The following is a 17,385-nucleotide window of genomic DNA, read 5'->3' on the forward strand; positions in this document are numbered from 1 at the left end:
ATAATTATATTTTGCGCAGAATTAGTTCTTTAATGCATATTATTAAGGGTGATAAACTGTTAACTATGCGTCATGTTAATTTGTTGGTGTGGTCAATATGCATAATTAGCGTTGTGCAATTTAATTTACCTCAAATCAGAACTGTAACTTTTTAAATGTACATTACAAAATACCTATTACATATTCAGTAAATAAACATATTCATAAAGCAATTAGTTAGCGAATGCGCATGATCATTACTATTTTGTCATACGTGAACGGATTGCCATGGGAGATACAATAACAGATTGTGACAGAACTTGACACTCATTAGTGAAAACCAGTTCCTCTCAATGTCACAAAATGTCAAATTTGAAATATACATGAGATATAACCAATGCTTTTGCATGTACTTAATTCTATAAACTTTCCCTTCATATATATTCTATAAAAAGCTAGTACCTATACCAAGATTAATTTCGTATTACCTGGTCATGATATGTATATTTTAGGTTTTGAAAATTGTTGTACTACGTAATTCCACGTAATTCCACACTGAAAACAACACTGAAGGCTTTTAACATCAGTCACGGCAAATGGGAGCAGTTAGCCCCAGACAGAGGAACATGGAGATCAGCTGTTGACAAGGAAGCTAAAATATGTGACACCAACAGGATTTCTGATGCTGAAGACCACAGCCAGACCAGGAAAAACAGGACAAACAACCCTGTAGCAGCTGCTACCATCCCCTGTCCGCATTGCCAGAGACACTTCCGGGCGCAGATTGGCCTCACCAGCATCTGCGGGCCCACAAAACGAGTTCACCCAGGCCTTATTTCTGATAGTGGGACTGATATAAAGCAGCCAGTATTTACACAAACAGTATAAGGGTAAGCTATTCTTTCTTTGCTTCCGTCACAATGATCGTAAGCACTATAACCAACCATATACTAAGCAATGTGAATATAAGCATATATAAATACAAGCACACCAGGAAAACATACTAAGTATAATCTGCTATATTGCTGAATGTTCTGACCATTTACCTTTCTAAACAGTGTACAGGTACAGGTACAGCCAGTCTAAAGGTCGGTTCTCACATTGACTGTCAATATATCTTAATTTATAAAACCCCCTAGTTGTCTTGAAATAAACTACTTGCCTAAACAGTGAATACAAAGCTCAGTATTGTATACCCGGATTGTATACCATGATCGCCCCTCTGATCCCCCGTGCCGCCGCCACTAATTCGTGACATGACTCCATGTGTACCATGTATGGGGACGGTATATCTGATTTGACTATGTTTTGTATTGTACTTCTCAGTTATGTTTTGCTCTTGTGCATTGGTTTTCCCGATTGTTGTCCATCATATTTGTTTTCATTTTCATGTACAAACTCTTGGCTTGCCAACTTCCAATTAACTGATCAACCTGAACGGCTTTGTTTACGACTAAGAAAGCAATAGAACTGTCATGAATTTGTTTTCGCGTATCTGTTAACCGACTTAATTAGTTGATTATTAGCTGAATTGCTGTGTTATGTCTGTCATCGTTTAGGCCTATTTGAAGTTTTGGACGGAACTTGGCTCAGTGATTTGGAACTAATTACCAGATAACCGTCGCGATTCTGACAGTTGGTATCCATAGTTATTAATGTAGTGAACGATTAATCAAAAGATATGACGTATTCAGTACTTAGTGTGATTGGCTTTATGATTGAAGGTTACGCCCTAGAGTCTTTTTACTGTTTTGTAATTGGTTAGAGTTGTGAAAATGAATAAAGAGAGTTTGAGTTGGTCTTGGGGAGCACAGCACGATAGACGCAGTAGAGAGAGTGCAGTCCTGGGCAGTCGAGAGTGCAGTCCAGGGGCGAGCCTTGAGGCAGTCCAGTCTTGGGCGAGTCTTGGTTCAGCCTTGTGAGAGTCTTGGGGACTTTTCCCCAGGGCGCTGTGTCTTATAGAGTGCTCCAAAAGATCGACTAAGACGAGAGTTGAAACGTATTTCGTTGTGTGTGCCTTATTTGACTGTAAAGTTAAAGTGACTTTCCCGATCCCGTACCTCAAGGGGACGAGATAGAGAGACGAGACGAGATTCCCCCCTGACAAGTGTGGAGAACCCGAGAGTAGAAAGAATTTCCCCGTGATAGAACACCGCCCACCTAACCTGTTTATACGTACTGTTTAGTTATTTTGACCTCTGATTTCTATTGACCACACCTATAAATTCCTAATTTTCGAGTTGTTAGTTTTCTACGGAATTCCGCTAAAGGGCGCATCCAAAATACCCGGATGACGAGCCTGAGTGGGGTTCAAAGCAATTTCACCACAGGGAGCCCAGGAACTATAATCAAATACGCAAATGACAAATGCTGAACAGGCCACGCCTCCAACTGTGCCGTGCGTTCGGGCAAACCGTTAGGAATTCCTAAATAGTGTAAATTTGTGTAGTTTTCTTGATTTATTCTGCAGATATCGGTAAAATATAGGCAGGGCTTTGGCGAAATTTGAAGAAGCAACTAATATTCTTCAACCTGGTATTTTTTTTATATTTTATTTTTCATTCTTTTCGTCTGTTTTTTCGAGTTTAAAAAATGTGAGCTGGCTGGAGCCTTCATCCCTTGTCTATTTCTTACACTAGATACCAGCCGATACCCCCCCCCCCCCCACTCATAGAGACTGCGTATTACAGTTGATTATAGTTCCTGGGCTCCCTGTGGTTCGAGTGTGGATATTGCAATGGAAACATTGTGTAGTAGTACACGACGCAATCGGCATACTGAATCAATGTGTGCGAACAGTTTCCTGCATGATAACAGTGATCGTGGCGTTCATCGTGCTTTGATTCACCAGCAATAGACCAGTGCACTGTAGCTGTGACCGACCAAGGACAATCAGTTCCCGCATCGCCTGTTGTGAACACGCACGTCGTGGACAGTTATTGACAGTTTTGGTAGCGTTTTGCACAGTATTATCTGACAGTGTATTGTTGGTTTTGATATCTTGTTTAGCTGTGTTATGATATAAGCAGCTTTTACCGAGAAATAGTTATTACCAGTTATACTTATTGTTACTAGCTAAGGGGGTATACCTCCAGTATATTCGTTAAAGTGGGGGAAATAACTTTGATTTGTGTCCCGACTGTGTTGCCATGGTGACAGGCCGCATATTTGAAGGTTAATTCGCATTGTTTGGCGTGCCACTGGTAGTAAGGTTGCATCATGGAACTATAGTTCCATGGTTGCATATACATTTTGCAATAGTAGTAAATACCTTCATTGGGGACGTATCCCAACAAATGCTTTGTATGTGACGGTCACCTAGGTAACTCGGGTCAAGTGCGTGACCCTTTGAGTGCAATCTCTAGTGTTATAATCCTAGTAAAGTGTATTTTGACTAATCTGTCATTTGTTATTAAACCGGTTGATTGATACATGCCACTTGTCCTCACCGTGTTGTATGCCTTGCATGGTACCGAAGTCATCTGCGACGGTAGACCTGTCAGCCCTAGGATTATTATTTGTTCTCATCCCATTTATAGTCCCTTTCAGCCGATACTGGGAAGTGAGAAGGTCACATCTGGCGCCCAACGTTGTGAGGCTGTAATACTGTTGTTGCAACTGTGTGTTAGATGACATCCATGCAAGCACGGTTACTAAAAAAGACGGTTAGGAAACAAACCATGTTCTTTTCATTGAATGCGTGTCGCGGGTAAACATTTGAAACAAAAGACGTACTAATCTGTGATAAATCATTAACATAAAATGTAGACAGGAAATCACGCAAATATGACGTCATTTTTCCCAGAGCTCATTGCAATCAACAACTGCAGGCCATTTTGTTGTGTCTGTGAATCCTGACAAAACCTGTCGCTCAGTTTAAACTCAATACAAATTTGCCTGTCTTGTATGGCATTTTCGTTTCTAAAGAACAAGATCGGCAGAAAACTGAAATAAAAAAACCCAACAAAACATGATCAGAAAAAAAGACGTCAAAGAAACCATACAAGTGTTTATATTTCAGCCATGGGAAAGTTTTAATGAGGAGCCATGGTACCACATACATTTTGTTGAAAATAAACAAAATATGCGATAAGATAACTGAAATGACCCGCCCATGCTCTACAAAATGCATGTAAGCAGACCAAATATGCAAAACAGGCAGAAATTATGAAATTAAGAACGGTCAAAAACGGTTCGAAAAATTGATTTGGCGAAGAGACTGCTAGAAAGTTGTACCGACCGTTCAATGTATTCCAAAATTGTAGCGTTGACTAAAACCCCATTTAACGGCACGCTGAATATTGCAACATGAAAAATTTGCAAAAAAACTGAAACAAGGACAAACAAGAACAATTAAACAGGCATTTTATGAAACTGGCGGAAAATGTTGAATACATTTTCAACGATTTCTACGGCGTCTACAAAAAAAGTGTTAAGACTTTAAACAAAATGGCTGATACAGTGACGCGAAAGCAAAACGATAAAATGTACTCTAATAAGCCCCGAAATCACATACAACCGTCATAAGTACGCACAGTAGTATACTAAAAATTTATTTGGTAGTATTTTTTATAATATAATGTATTTTAAAATAATGACTTAGGGGTTAGAATTTTCGTCACTTTTTCTTCCGGAACTCAAGCTATAAATGACGATTCTCTATTCTGAATGTTATCACAGTCACAAAGACACGGTACGAGGTTTTACCCAGAATTCAACACGTTCTGTACCAACGCATATTGCTATGCGCAGAACTGAAATTCTGGCATCGTTCTGCGCAAAAACCGTTTTTAGCGCTTGAGTTGTTTCCGGGTTAGCCTTCCATGTGCTTATCGTGCGATTTATTGTACCAATATCACATTTTCTGGACGTATTCCTACACAATCATGCTAAGAGTATCCAAAAGAGTCAAGCAGGCAAGTTTAGCCGCAAAATTACGTGGGAAATTGGCTTCAACTGCTCACTCGATCGCCGATCGGCACACAAGGTCGTTCGCTTTCTGATCTTTCTTCCGAGATTTTGACTCGAATATTCGGGTTTTGTTGCTTTTTTAATGACAGTGATGACTATAGTTCACAGTTCGAGAAAGTTAAAACGATGTGCTCACTTCGAATGGTTTGTAGGCGATTTTATGCTATCGCGTCGAATGATTTGTTCGTTATGGGAATGACGGCAAGCTCTATTGCCAGCCGTGCTTTTCACAGATTTAAGCTGATGAAGGCGAGATCGCTCGTTGCTAATGAAATAGGGCAACTTTCCGATTTGATCATTCAAAAAGGGCCATCTCAAGTAAGACAAGTGGTGAGAAATTTGCTGGAAAATTTAAAGGGTCACGAATGGGATGATTCAAAGAAATATTTGGAAGTCTCTCTTGCAGTTCTATTTAGCACGAAAAGATCAGCAATTTCTAAGAAAGCCACTGGCAGTCGAGCCTACATCAGTAAAATCTTAAATCAGCACCAGGCAGTAGGTGAAAAGTTGTCTGGATTTGATGAGAGTGCCCTTTGGCAATTACGATTAAATAAAGATAAAACATTTGCCAAATCAGTATTATCTGTATCATTTTTCAAGGAAGCCATTACATCAGATATTCTGCCTCCTGTTAAATTGGCTTTATTAGCAGCACCATCTTCCCAGAAATTAGATCAGACTACAAATGACGCTAAATTATGGAATGATTCTGAAGCAGAACACATTTTTATCCATCTAGGGGGCGGTCTATCTGAATCTGACAATGATGGTTTAGAGAAATCTCTGAGAACACAAGAAAATGTTTCAAGAATTCTCAAATTAACCACTTTGTGAAATAATTTGAAACGGTTCCACGCTATGGTGTCAGAAACTGCCTCTCAAAATAAAAAGGGCTGGTTTGTTCATGATATTGAAGGCCTGGTTTGGAGAAGTGTCCTCAACATATTGACTGAAAAGAAATTGGATTATGACCTTGATGATGAAAATGAGAGACAGAAGTTAGAAATAGTTGTAGGTGAGGGTGGCCACACTTTCCAAGATTTCAAGGGAGTGTCCCAAAATTTCAAAGTATTTGCCATCAGTGGTGCTATACGTCTGATAAAATATAATGGTAATGAAGTATGGAGAAATCCAAATCCAGTCTTCTGATGCAAGCCGCATTCCATTTGCCATTATAAATGCCCCAGAGAGTGATGCACTGATAGAAGTTGATATTCTTCCTGTTCTGGCATGCACTGAAAAATTTGCCCAACATGGTATAAAGGGGATGAAATACTGTAGAAAACTGGAACGAGATGAAAAGTATAAAAGTTTGGTCTTGCAGAGAAAGAATACCAGTTTTTTCTGCAATTTATGTTTGGCTACAGTTCATAAATGTCACAATCCAAATCATGAATGGGATATGTCTATCACTCTTGCGGATATGAATTCATGGGCAGAAGAAAAAAGTAATGGTCAGAGTAATCATCCTCTTATAAAGTATGACCCCATAAATGAATACACTATGGATCACCTTCATGCTAAATTGAGAAACGTGGGTAAACTAATTGACAAGCTCTTCAACGAGGCTCAAAAGATCGACCAACAACTGGAATTTATACAAAAGTTTGCAAAGTTATCTGAAGATCAAAAACATGATGTGAAGCAATATGAAACAAAACTGGTCGACCAATTTGATACCAAGGTTGAAATTAATGAAGCAAATCATTCAGCAAAGTTACTTCAAGTTACTAAAAAGGATGATCTTAACAAACTTGATAAGAAACTTGAAGCAGCTTCACTAGCATTTGAAATTAAATACACTGAACACATTGAAGTGAATTTGTTGGATTCTGCTGAATCACATTTTGAAATTTTATTTGGCACACACAAGGAATACAAATGCACACTATGTGCATCACATCTCCATGTTGTATTTAAAATCAAGCCAGGTATCACTCGTCACATGCAAACTGTCCATGGTAAGTTCAGCACAAAAGATCTGAAACAAAACACAAGATGCATTACTAATCTCAATATTTAATATCAAAAATCTGTCATAATAATAAATTATTATTTACACTTGGTAAAACTATTCCAAAGTCAGCCTAAATTGTCAAATTTGTAATGACACTATTTTCTATGAAGTCTTTGACTGTAAAAAATGGGGCATGTGGAGGGGGCCTGGCACATTTTCTTTGAAAATCATTTGTTATTAAACTAATCTCAATATTTAATATAAAAAATCTGTCATAATAATAAATTATTATTTACACTTGGTAAAACTATTCTGAAGTCAGCCTAAATTGTCAAATTTGTAATGACACTATTTTCTAGGTATTAATTCTTCAACTTCAAACACATCAATGTGTGTCACGTTTACTGGAGAAATGGGGCAAGTGGAGGGGGCGTGGCACATTTTTTTTGAAAATCATTTGTTATTAACTATATTTAGTATATTCTCACTTTAATATTACATAATTTATTATGAATAATATGTCAGAAAATAATATTGAGAGAAACGAATGAAATGCATTGGTATCAAAAACAGATACATGGAAAATGTTCATTTTATCCCTATACCCATAGTATCTCAATAGTGTATATATTATCTCAATAGTGAATATATGGTATGCAAATTAATGACAAAATACATTATGACACTTTATTCACTACTCCTATGAGGGACATAACGTGTATATGGTCGATCTACATATCGTTGTAAAGCTCTCGAAATCCCCAACAAAATTACGTTTTTCATTTTCACGACCAGCATTTTTGCAACAAAAAAGGCGCCAACAATTGAAGAAATCGAACGTTATTTTCTAAAAATTGCTTTTTTTGTGTGTAAAACGTAAAAAAAAAGGACTTACCGAACGTAACTTTGTGAGCCGCCATGTTGACAATCCATATGAGGCACTCTCGCGGTAATTCTAACATAACAGTGAGAGGAGTAGGCCAAAAACCACCAAAAATGCAGTAATTTCGCATAATCAATTATAGTCTATAACTATTTATTGAAATGGTTAAAACGATCCGGGTAAAGCACTTTAAATACATCAAAAAAATGACAATTCCAGTATCAAGTTGGGAATGAGGCTGGTGGGTCAATTGAGGTCATAGAATGGTAATAGCGTGTATGCTAGTTTTTCTTTCAATTTGAAATTGCGCCCTCGTGCGGAGATAAAGTGTATATTGGATGGTACAAAACGCATTGAACTCTGGGATATCACATTTGCCGTGAAAGAGTACTCATCCGAAATGTAAATTTAGTTCTTCGTAGAGCTTGTGCATTAAACGTGGATATTCTATCAAAAACGAGCTGAAAATTTCAAATTCGCGGGACATCATGTAATCGACACAAAAATGAAACAAAATGGTGGACCTTGAAATCTCAAGCAATAGAGGGCGTACACAGCGCGACACGCATCCTTGAGGGATTAGGCAGATTCACACCTTTTAACAAAAGCGTTTCCTAACCGTCTTTTTCAGTAACCGTGATGCAAGGTTGGGAACACAGTGTTTGACTTTTATACTAACCGATTTGTGTGGGGGGCGTTAGTTGCCTTAAGACATTGATTGAGGTGTGTAGCACAGTTATTCATGTTTACTGATTTGTTTTGTTAGTGCTTGTTATTTGTAATTGGAGTTGTAAAATTCTTTTTGTACATTGAGTCTTTTTGCAGGGCTACCGTTATTGACGCTTGCAGTCTGTAATTGCCACATATCATATCTGTTGTTGTCCCTGGTGCTGTTGACAGTCTCTTCTACCAGTATGGCTGATGTGGGAGATGAAACCCTGAATACCAAGATAGAGAAGGTAACCCCTAACCCATCAGGGGAGGGGGAAGGCCTATTAAAGTGCCTGAGAAATGCCTACTATCAACTTTTGTTTTTAAGCCCTGACTTGCCCATATTGATTATTTATGCCACTTTCACTTTTATAACTCGCGCGCGTATCCGGAAAACACGGCCCCGCATTCAGTATTTTTGACACGCCCCTTTTTCGTTTTGGTCGACTTTTTTCGGCTGTACGAACATTGCCGAGGAATTGTTTACACAGGATGTGTACTGACTTCTGAGATTGTAAACAGTATTACGCAGTTGGGTGTCAGTAAGCCGATAATCACTATGGTGAGACGGTGCGCTTTTGGAGGCTGTAACAACACGACCAAAGATGCAACCTTGTTTTCATTCCCAAATGAGCCGAGGAGACGTCAATGGACGCGTGCCGTACGATCAACGCGGAAAAATTGGGACGAACCAAAACCTTATAATGTTGTCTGTAGCGATCATTTTTCGAAAGATAGCTTCGTGAACCCACTGTCCGACTACATTAGAGAACAGATGGGTTTTGGTAACAAAAAAAAGTTGAAGCCAGACGCTGTTCCGACCATTTATAAGCAGCAAGAATGTTCCGCAAAACCACACTCTTCATATGCAAAAAGAGAGAGATGCCGGGTAAGTTTTCTTGTCGATTTGTCGTTTATTATTTTTTTCCATGGGTGAAAATATACGTTTCGGCGATAGTAGATGTATATGCATGGTTATTTTATTTTTGTTGAGTTTCTTATTAATGGAGTTGGGAGTTCCGTTCGGGAACTGAAACACGCGACTTGTTTTGCAACTGCTAGTCCAAAAATGCAAAACAAAAACAAGCGGTTGCGTGAAGAGTGTTTTATTGGTCAACTAATTTGATGTCTGTCAATTGAGGACAGTATAAAAAAAAATTGTTTTTTGATTCGGGACTGGCTCTGCGTCAAGAATACCGGGGGACGTAAGCTTATGAGTACGTAATTTTGGTCCCGGTTCCCTTTTTTGTCAAAATTAAAATCAGTGCAACTTTTCTGGTTCGTTTTCTCTGCGCTATGGTGTACTATGTGTAAAGTAACGTAGTGGGGTGCGTGTAAATTGACCGGCTTTAGCTGTGAACAGCGGATGTCGTTCATCTGAGCACAGTCCCTCTATCACAGAGGGACTGTGATCTGAGCTATGGTTGAATGACTATTGGAATCAACAGTTCCGATCACATCCGGTCGTGAGTATGTGTTTTCTGGGTAATTGTAATTGTGTGAAGTGGCTATAGTTTTTGTCTGAAAACCAGGGAAATACACGACCGGGTCTGTGGCCGTCCCAGCGTGAGCCGATAATTCTCTATGATGAGATCACCGAAATAAACTGAAAGTGAAAATAACCCACCCAAAATCTGTAATTTTTATAATAATTTTATTGAAACAGAATATGCCAAAAAACCGTACAACATTTTTTGAAAGAAGTGTTTTTAGTCACTGTGTTGAGAACTATACTGACCCAATACTTGTCCGCGTGGCGTCGTAGCGAGTTATCGGTGCTATTTTTTCGAACTGATTGTAAACAAATAATTTTGAATATGTCTGTACTGAATTTTATTCGTTCGATTTTTCCGACAACAAATGTATTCACTGAGAAAACGCGAGGCTTGTGTATCGCGTCGAATGGGGTCCGCGTCGAATGACCTAGTTTTTTTATTTTGGTAAAAATCCCGCATTCAACATTTTTTCCTGGTTTTCTCAGGTGATCTGTTAGGATAAACTTAATTTGTTCACTTTGTACACGTCATATAATACTAGATGTGATTGGCTGAGGCGATGATGTCATGTATAATTAATGAGTTGTACCACAATTCCTTGCGTTGTGTTCTTCAGTGTTATCTGTTAATAAAGTACTCGCATAGATCACTTCGATTCATTATCTAGCCTTGTATTTTACAAGATGGATCAACGATGTCCAACATGATCAATGCTATGTTAGATAATCCGAGTCAATCTGTGGATATACCGCCAAATTTGTTGGGAGGCATCGATGGAAACATTGACACGGTGCTGGGCTGTGATTCCGATGTTGTTGAGATGTCAACAGAACCGGCTTATATTCAACCTGAATATGGAGACCATGTACCAACAGGAACACAGACTTTGATTGCCACCAATGATGTCCATGTACAAACAGGAATTATATCCCGTCAAAATGTAAGTCGTCGTAATCAGTAGCTATTATGATGGAAATATTCTGGTATACACAGTTGTGTTTTATTCATAACGTACCTTTATCAGCAGTCATTGTTTATTTATTTATATTTCAGTGCATACAGACCAGGACAGTAGGCTGTCAAACTAATATAACAAAGACCAAATCAACATCATTTCAAACACAAACTGTAAAAACTAGAACCAGAGGTGAGTTTATCAATGGATTAATAATAAACATATTGAGAAAGTTTATGTTACCAATTTGAAATCTGGGAGAGAAAATGAAGTAATTTGGTAATATGCACATATTTTTACTCTTCGTTCTTCTGTACAATATTTCATTTCAAATACCCCTTACATAACTTTTATGTTTTGGTACTAAGCAGCAATAAATCTAATATTTTGAATATTCATATTTGTTCATTTTTATGTCTAGGTCAACAGACAAACATCAAACCAAAATTCTCAACACAGTCCATTCAATGCAACATGCATGCAGAAAAACCTGCACTGTGTACATCTACCCCTGTAAATAGTGATGATGAATCACTGGAAAGTGAAGATGACAATGATGATGAGAAGAATCATAGTTTGTACCATCCAAGTGAATTTGATGGAAGTGAAATGGAAGATGACTACAGCATGAATACTACTGCTACCTCAGATGAGTAAGTCATCAATAAAAGATATGTTCTGGCACAATATCAAATGAATGTTTAAATAAATTGTAATTTGAAATTATTTTCATGTAATTCCAGTGTGTCAAGCCAGAAGCCTCACTTGCAGCAAAAACTGATAGTTTTTGAAACCAATCTTCTCCAGCTATTCAGCATATGTGTTGCATGTAGAAGTGAGACCAGTGGTACTGTTAAACAAACCATTGGTTCATGTGTGGTCATCAACCAGCAATGTGATTCCTGTGTGTTTTTGAGAGAATGGTGTAGCCAACCATTTATTCAAAATACACCAGCTGGAAATATCCTCCCTGCACTGTGTACATCTACCCCTGTAAATAGTGATGATGAATCACTGGAAAGTGAAGATGACAATGATGATGAGAAGAATCATAGTTTGTACCATCCAAGTGAATTTGATGGAAGTGAAATGGAAGATGACTACAGCATGAATACTACTGCTACCTCAGATGAGTAAGTCATCAATAAAAGATATGTTCTGGCACAATATCAAATGAATGTTTAAATAAATTGTAATTTGAAATTATTTTCATGTAATTCCAGTGTGTCAAGCCAGAAGCCTCACTTGCAGCAAAAACTGATAGTTTTTGAAACCAATCTTCTCCAGCTATTCAGCATATGTGTTGCATGTAGAAGTGAGACCAGTGGTACTGTTAAACAAACCATTGGTTCATGTGTGGTCATCAACCAGCAATGTGATTCCTGTGTGTTTTTGAGAGAATGGTGTAGCCAACCATTTATTCAAAATACACCAGCTGGAAATATCCTCCTCTCCGCAGCAGTTCTCTTTGCCGGCGCCAACATTGGGAAAGTTTTGAAAGTATTCCGACACTTCAACTGCAAGGCCATTACAAGTCGGACATATTTTAATCATCAGAATGACTACTTGCACCCTACCATACTTTCAGTCTGGAAAAAACATCAAGACAGACTGGTTGGGGAGTTCAGGGATTTTGATCCCCTAGTAATTGGAGGTGATGGTCGCGCAGACAGCCCTGGACATTCTGCAAAGTATGGGTCATATACTACCATGGAACTTCAAATGAATAAAGTGGTCGATATCCAGTTGGTTCAGGTTGGTGAATATTTTTTTATTGCTCAATTGTTTTCAAATATTTCTTGTTACTGGTAATGTAATAATGTGAAAGTTTGTTGAATATAAGTACATTTTAATTCTATGTTTTTTTGCATACCAAGTCTAATGAAGTAGGTGGAAGTTACCACATGGAGATGGAGGGACTGAAAAGGAGTGTTGCATTTCTCAAAGAACACGCTGACATAGGTGTGGTGATAACAGACAGGCACAGGCAGATTGGAAAATACATAAGAGAGGAGATACCTGAGGCAGTGCATCAATATGATGTATGGCATGTGGCCAAAGGTAATAAAATATAATTATTGATATGCTCCAAGTGGTAAACCATTAGAAACTGTGTGAAAATGTGAAACATTTTGAAAAATGTGAAATGTTTCACATTTCCTTCTATGCTATCGATAAAGAGCCATTGCTCGAAACGTCTAGCTATTTTTAATAGTTAGATTATTTTACTAAAAACAATGTTGTTGTAATTTGTTAAAATAGTTGGACCAACACAGTATATTCCCTTTGCCATACCCTCCTCCAAAAACAATAAATATCAAAACTACATGACACAATAATATTTTTTATCAGGTTTGAAGAAAAAGGTCAATGCCCTGTCTAAACTGAAAGGATGTGAAGATGTTGGTTTATGGAGAAGGAGTTTGGTAAATCATATGTATTGGTGCTCCTTGTCAACTCCGAGTGGAGACGGGGAGATGATAGCAGCCAAATGGAAATCTATAGCAAACCATGTCCAGAATAAACATTCAGGTCATGGTGAGCTGTTTCCAAAATGTAGGCATGGACCATTGCATGGAAGAGACAGACAAAAAGAATGGTTGAAACCAAGTAAAAAATTATTTTATTACAAATTAAAAGTAAATGACCCATCACAACAGTTAAAACAGAGTAGTGGATCGACAAATTACAAAATTAATGTTCTCATCATCATATATCATATGTGACGGTCGATTTATTTCACTCACTAGGTACAAAGGCATGTGAAAAATTAGTAGATATAATTACAAATACACACCTGTGTAATGATGTAAGAAAACTGTCGCCGCTGTACCAAACCTACAGTTTAGAGGGATTCCACAGCTTGGTCATACAGTTTGCTCCAAAGATGTTGGCATACTCTTATAATGGAATGTTGTCAAGGTGAGGTATTAGAATGGAAAATCCTGCTAGTAGGAATAAAACGAATTGCTTACTTTTGGACTGGTATTTCCATCATTAGCCATTTCAATTAAAAAAATTACATTTAATATTGTACCAGAATGTTAGTACCAGTTTGTTTATTTTCATAAGCCAGTTGACATGTTTTTTCTTTTACAAAAATAGGTTGTTATTAGCTGCTATGCACTTTAATGAAAACAGTAATAAAGTGCATGCCAGAACCAGGACTGGAGAAGGACAGTTTGCCATTAAATATCCAAAATATAAAGGTGGTGATTACATTGTCAGGCAAATTAATCAAAATAGCACCTATGGTAAGTGTAATAAATAAAACATTTATAAATAAACACAAAAGTGTGTACAATGCTGTAAATACAAAATCAGAAGGCCTCCTTACACATAGATTTTAGAAAACAAATTAACCAGTACTTTTTTTTTCTTGGCCTAAGAAGTTGACCATTAGAATCCACACAAAGAACATTTTTGAAAAAAAATAACAGTAAAAAAATTCCCACACATACTCAAACTATTTTTTACAGCGACATCATCAGAAAAATACAATAACTAACAGTAGTAAACTCTTTTTCTATCTCTACAGGTTATGTGGATGAGCTGTTATTGGAAATGGACCAGTGTGTGAGAGGCCAGATTATTTTACCACGTCTTGGTGTAGTGCCTGAACCACTAAACAGCCAGTTTACCAAACCTAAAAAAGATGATGCTGTTCAGCAACACATCACAAGATTTTCTAAATAAAATTATAATGGGCATTGTTGTCTAGTGTAAATAGAATTTAAAACATTGTGTAATAAATATTTTGTAAATACTTTTGTGTAGCATCATACACCTTTATGCACGTAGTTGTGGCAACTTAAACCCTCTGTAAATTTCAGATTGAAAAGTCTGTCTTATTTCTTGAACTGCACAGGCTGGTAATGTCACTCTTACATCTTTTCCTAAGTAACCCCAACACCATCTCACTAGTTGTTGATATGCAATATATCTGTATTTTCTGTAATAAAGAAAACATAATTATAGTGAGATAAATTTAATGACAGGAAATTTGTGTTTCATGGTCTTGGAAAGGAAAATAGAACAACATTTTTGATCATAAAGTGCTATTATCAGCTACTAATATTGGCAGGCCACTGGGTCACATTGTGTGTCAATAAATAAATATATATACTTTTGTCAAGTCAAAAGTGTTTACTTACTCATGAATCCTATTTTTGTCTTCAGTTTGTGTCCCACCATATTGTTGCATATACTGATAATAAGCAGTTTGTAACACCCACACATCAAGACACAGATACAAACCCCGGATGCTCTACAATACAACTGACTTCATGCTGACACTCCTCCATCTTGAGCGTAACCTGTGATAAGCCACGGCAACAAACACACTCTATTGCAGTAGGCATAACAACACAGTTACTACAAGTGCACCTATTTGGATGAAACAAATAAATTGACTGTACTATTACAACCGCCAGACGTTCGTTCTTTTTGGAGGATGATTTCGAGAAACAAAATCCTGAACATAAAATTTTGTATGGAAAATTAAAATATGAAAATATATATATATGCCAAACATGCAAAAACAGTCGACAGCTAAGTGGACTACTCTCCAATCGCAATTGTGGCCTTTATTTACATGTTTGATTATCAACTCAAGTGTCTCCCGTTATTACAACAAGTACATAAACTATTATGTAAATAAAATGGCTGCTGTCGGTACAGGCCACGCTTTCCAGACAACGCTCACATTAACCCCGGACATTAGCATGCGGAATAACCACGTTCGGGACAATCATTCCTTTCCAAACACGAATGAAATTATATTACTGACCCATGAAACCGGAAAATGGTGCTTACCAATGCGTATTTTCTATTCTGTGCTGAACGTCATCGCTTTCATTGTCGCTGGAGCCAGCCTCGCTGGCAGTAGAGCTGTCGTCAGAAAATCCGCCTTTTGCGTAAGGTTCAAACCTATATGGCCCAACTTCACCCATCATTCCCGTAGACCATTGATCATTCTCATAATCTAAGAAATTTGAAGTGTCTGTGTCATCAGACAAGGACGAAATCGACGATGAAACACTGCTTGGACGAATGACGACGACGTGTTGCCAGTACGTTAGCACATGGTGACGTCACCATGGTATTTTCGTTACGCAAATGTAATGAATATTTAATTAGCTCAGCGACCGTGCAATAGGCTGTGTGGCAAGGGGTAACTAAAAAGCACTTTTTGGCGTTAAATTTATTTTCTGTGATCATACAACGACTAAGATTCGTACTAGTATATATTTCAAGTGTAATATAAGCCATAAAATAGTAGGCATTTCACAGGCACTTTAAGGATAGGGGTACTACCCATGATGCAATGCGCGAGGACGGGTTGCGCAACAAAGACAACGCGCAGTATACTGATAGCTCCACCTCTGAAGATGAAGTTATGTTGATGAAACTATTGCGTAAGCGTGAACGTAAGCGCCGGAAGCAAGTGCACAAACGCAAATGTGTGAACGCTTCATCGGCGACCGAGGCATTTGACGCCCTGAGTGTTGGTCAGCCCATACGGTTTTTGCCACCAACTGCCTATCATCTGCCGCGCATATCTACTTTGACTGGCAGCGCTGAAGGTAAGGACGGAGTCACTTTTAAGGTTTGGGAGCATGAGGTGAGCAGGTTAATAGAGTCTGAGGGTTATGATGAGAAGACACTGCTGCAGCAAATAGAGAAATCTCTGAAAGGTAAGGCTAGTCAGATAATTATGGCCACTAGGGCAAAAACAGTTGACAGAATTGTAGAGAAACTCAGAAGTATTTACGGTGAGGTTGAAACCGGTGTCATAGTGATCAGGAAATTCTACAATGCACAGCAGCAAGAGAATGAAACTGTAGCGGAATATGGTGTGCGATTGGAAGGGCTGCTTCACACTGCCTACCAGAGAGGGGCAGTACGCGAGGCAGAGATGAGTGAAATCCTGGGTCGTAGGTTTTTTGATGGTCTTTTGGATGATGGTGTACAGTCAACCGTGAGACACACATTCAATCGTTCTGCATCATATGATGAATTACTGAGAGCAGCCAGAAAGGCGAAGGCTGACATAAACAGTAGGAAACCCACCGTGACAAAACACAGGACTGCCAGGGTGCACCTGGCCACCCAAGCAGAGATGCAGTGTGAATCAGATACTGATGGCAATGATGGAGGGATCGCTACGAGTTCTGACACAGGTAAGCAGCTAGCAATGATGGTCAAAGCACTCCAGCTAATGAAGCAGCAGAGTGAAGAACAAATGAAGTGTATTCGAGAAGAAAACAAGGCTCAGATCGGAAATATATTGTCTTTGACGCAGGCTCAGATGAGTAGACTAGATCATCTGGAACTGGAATTAAAGAACCAGGCTATGCGCCAGCCCAGTGTGTACCCCATGTCACATCCGACAGTGGCAGGACAAAGAGTTGTCGATTCTCAGCATGAGACT

At 38.3% G+C, this 17,385-nt stretch overlaps 1 protein-coding gene and 1 long non-coding RNA gene across 2 annotated transcripts; both read right to left on the bottom strand.

Annotated features, from left to right (window-relative positions):
- Window positions 1-6,767: 6,767 nt before the first annotated feature.
- Window positions 6,768-8,152, bottom strand: LOC146739468 (uncharacterized). The gene is made up of 2 exons (XR_014930189.1): window positions 7,803-8,152; window positions 6,768-6,931 (listed from the first exon to the last, which is right to left on the bottom strand). It is a non-coding gene; the product is annotated as an uncharacterized LOC146739468 (long non-coding RNA).
- Window positions 8,153-14,741: 6,589 nt separating this feature from the next.
- LOC146739469 (uncharacterized) lies at window positions 14,742-15,904 on the bottom strand. Its single transcript, XM_085502803.1, has 3 exons — window positions 15,768-15,904; window positions 15,210-15,338; window positions 14,742-14,904 (listed from the first exon to the last, which is right to left on the bottom strand). The coding sequence occupies exons 1-3, from the start codon at window positions 15,902-15,904 to the stop codon at window positions 14,742-14,744; spliced, it is 429 nt and encodes a 142-aa protein (XP_085358929.1).
- Window positions 15,905-17,385: the final 1,481 nt, after the last annotated feature.

Source organism: Saccoglossus kowalevskii, chromosome 8 (assembly GCF_978046115.1).
Source record: "Saccoglossus kowalevskii chromosome 8, keSacKowa6.1, whole genome shotgun sequence".
NCBI classification, from domain to species: Eukaryota; Metazoa; Hemichordata; class Enteropneusta; family Harrimaniidae; genus Saccoglossus; species Saccoglossus kowalevskii.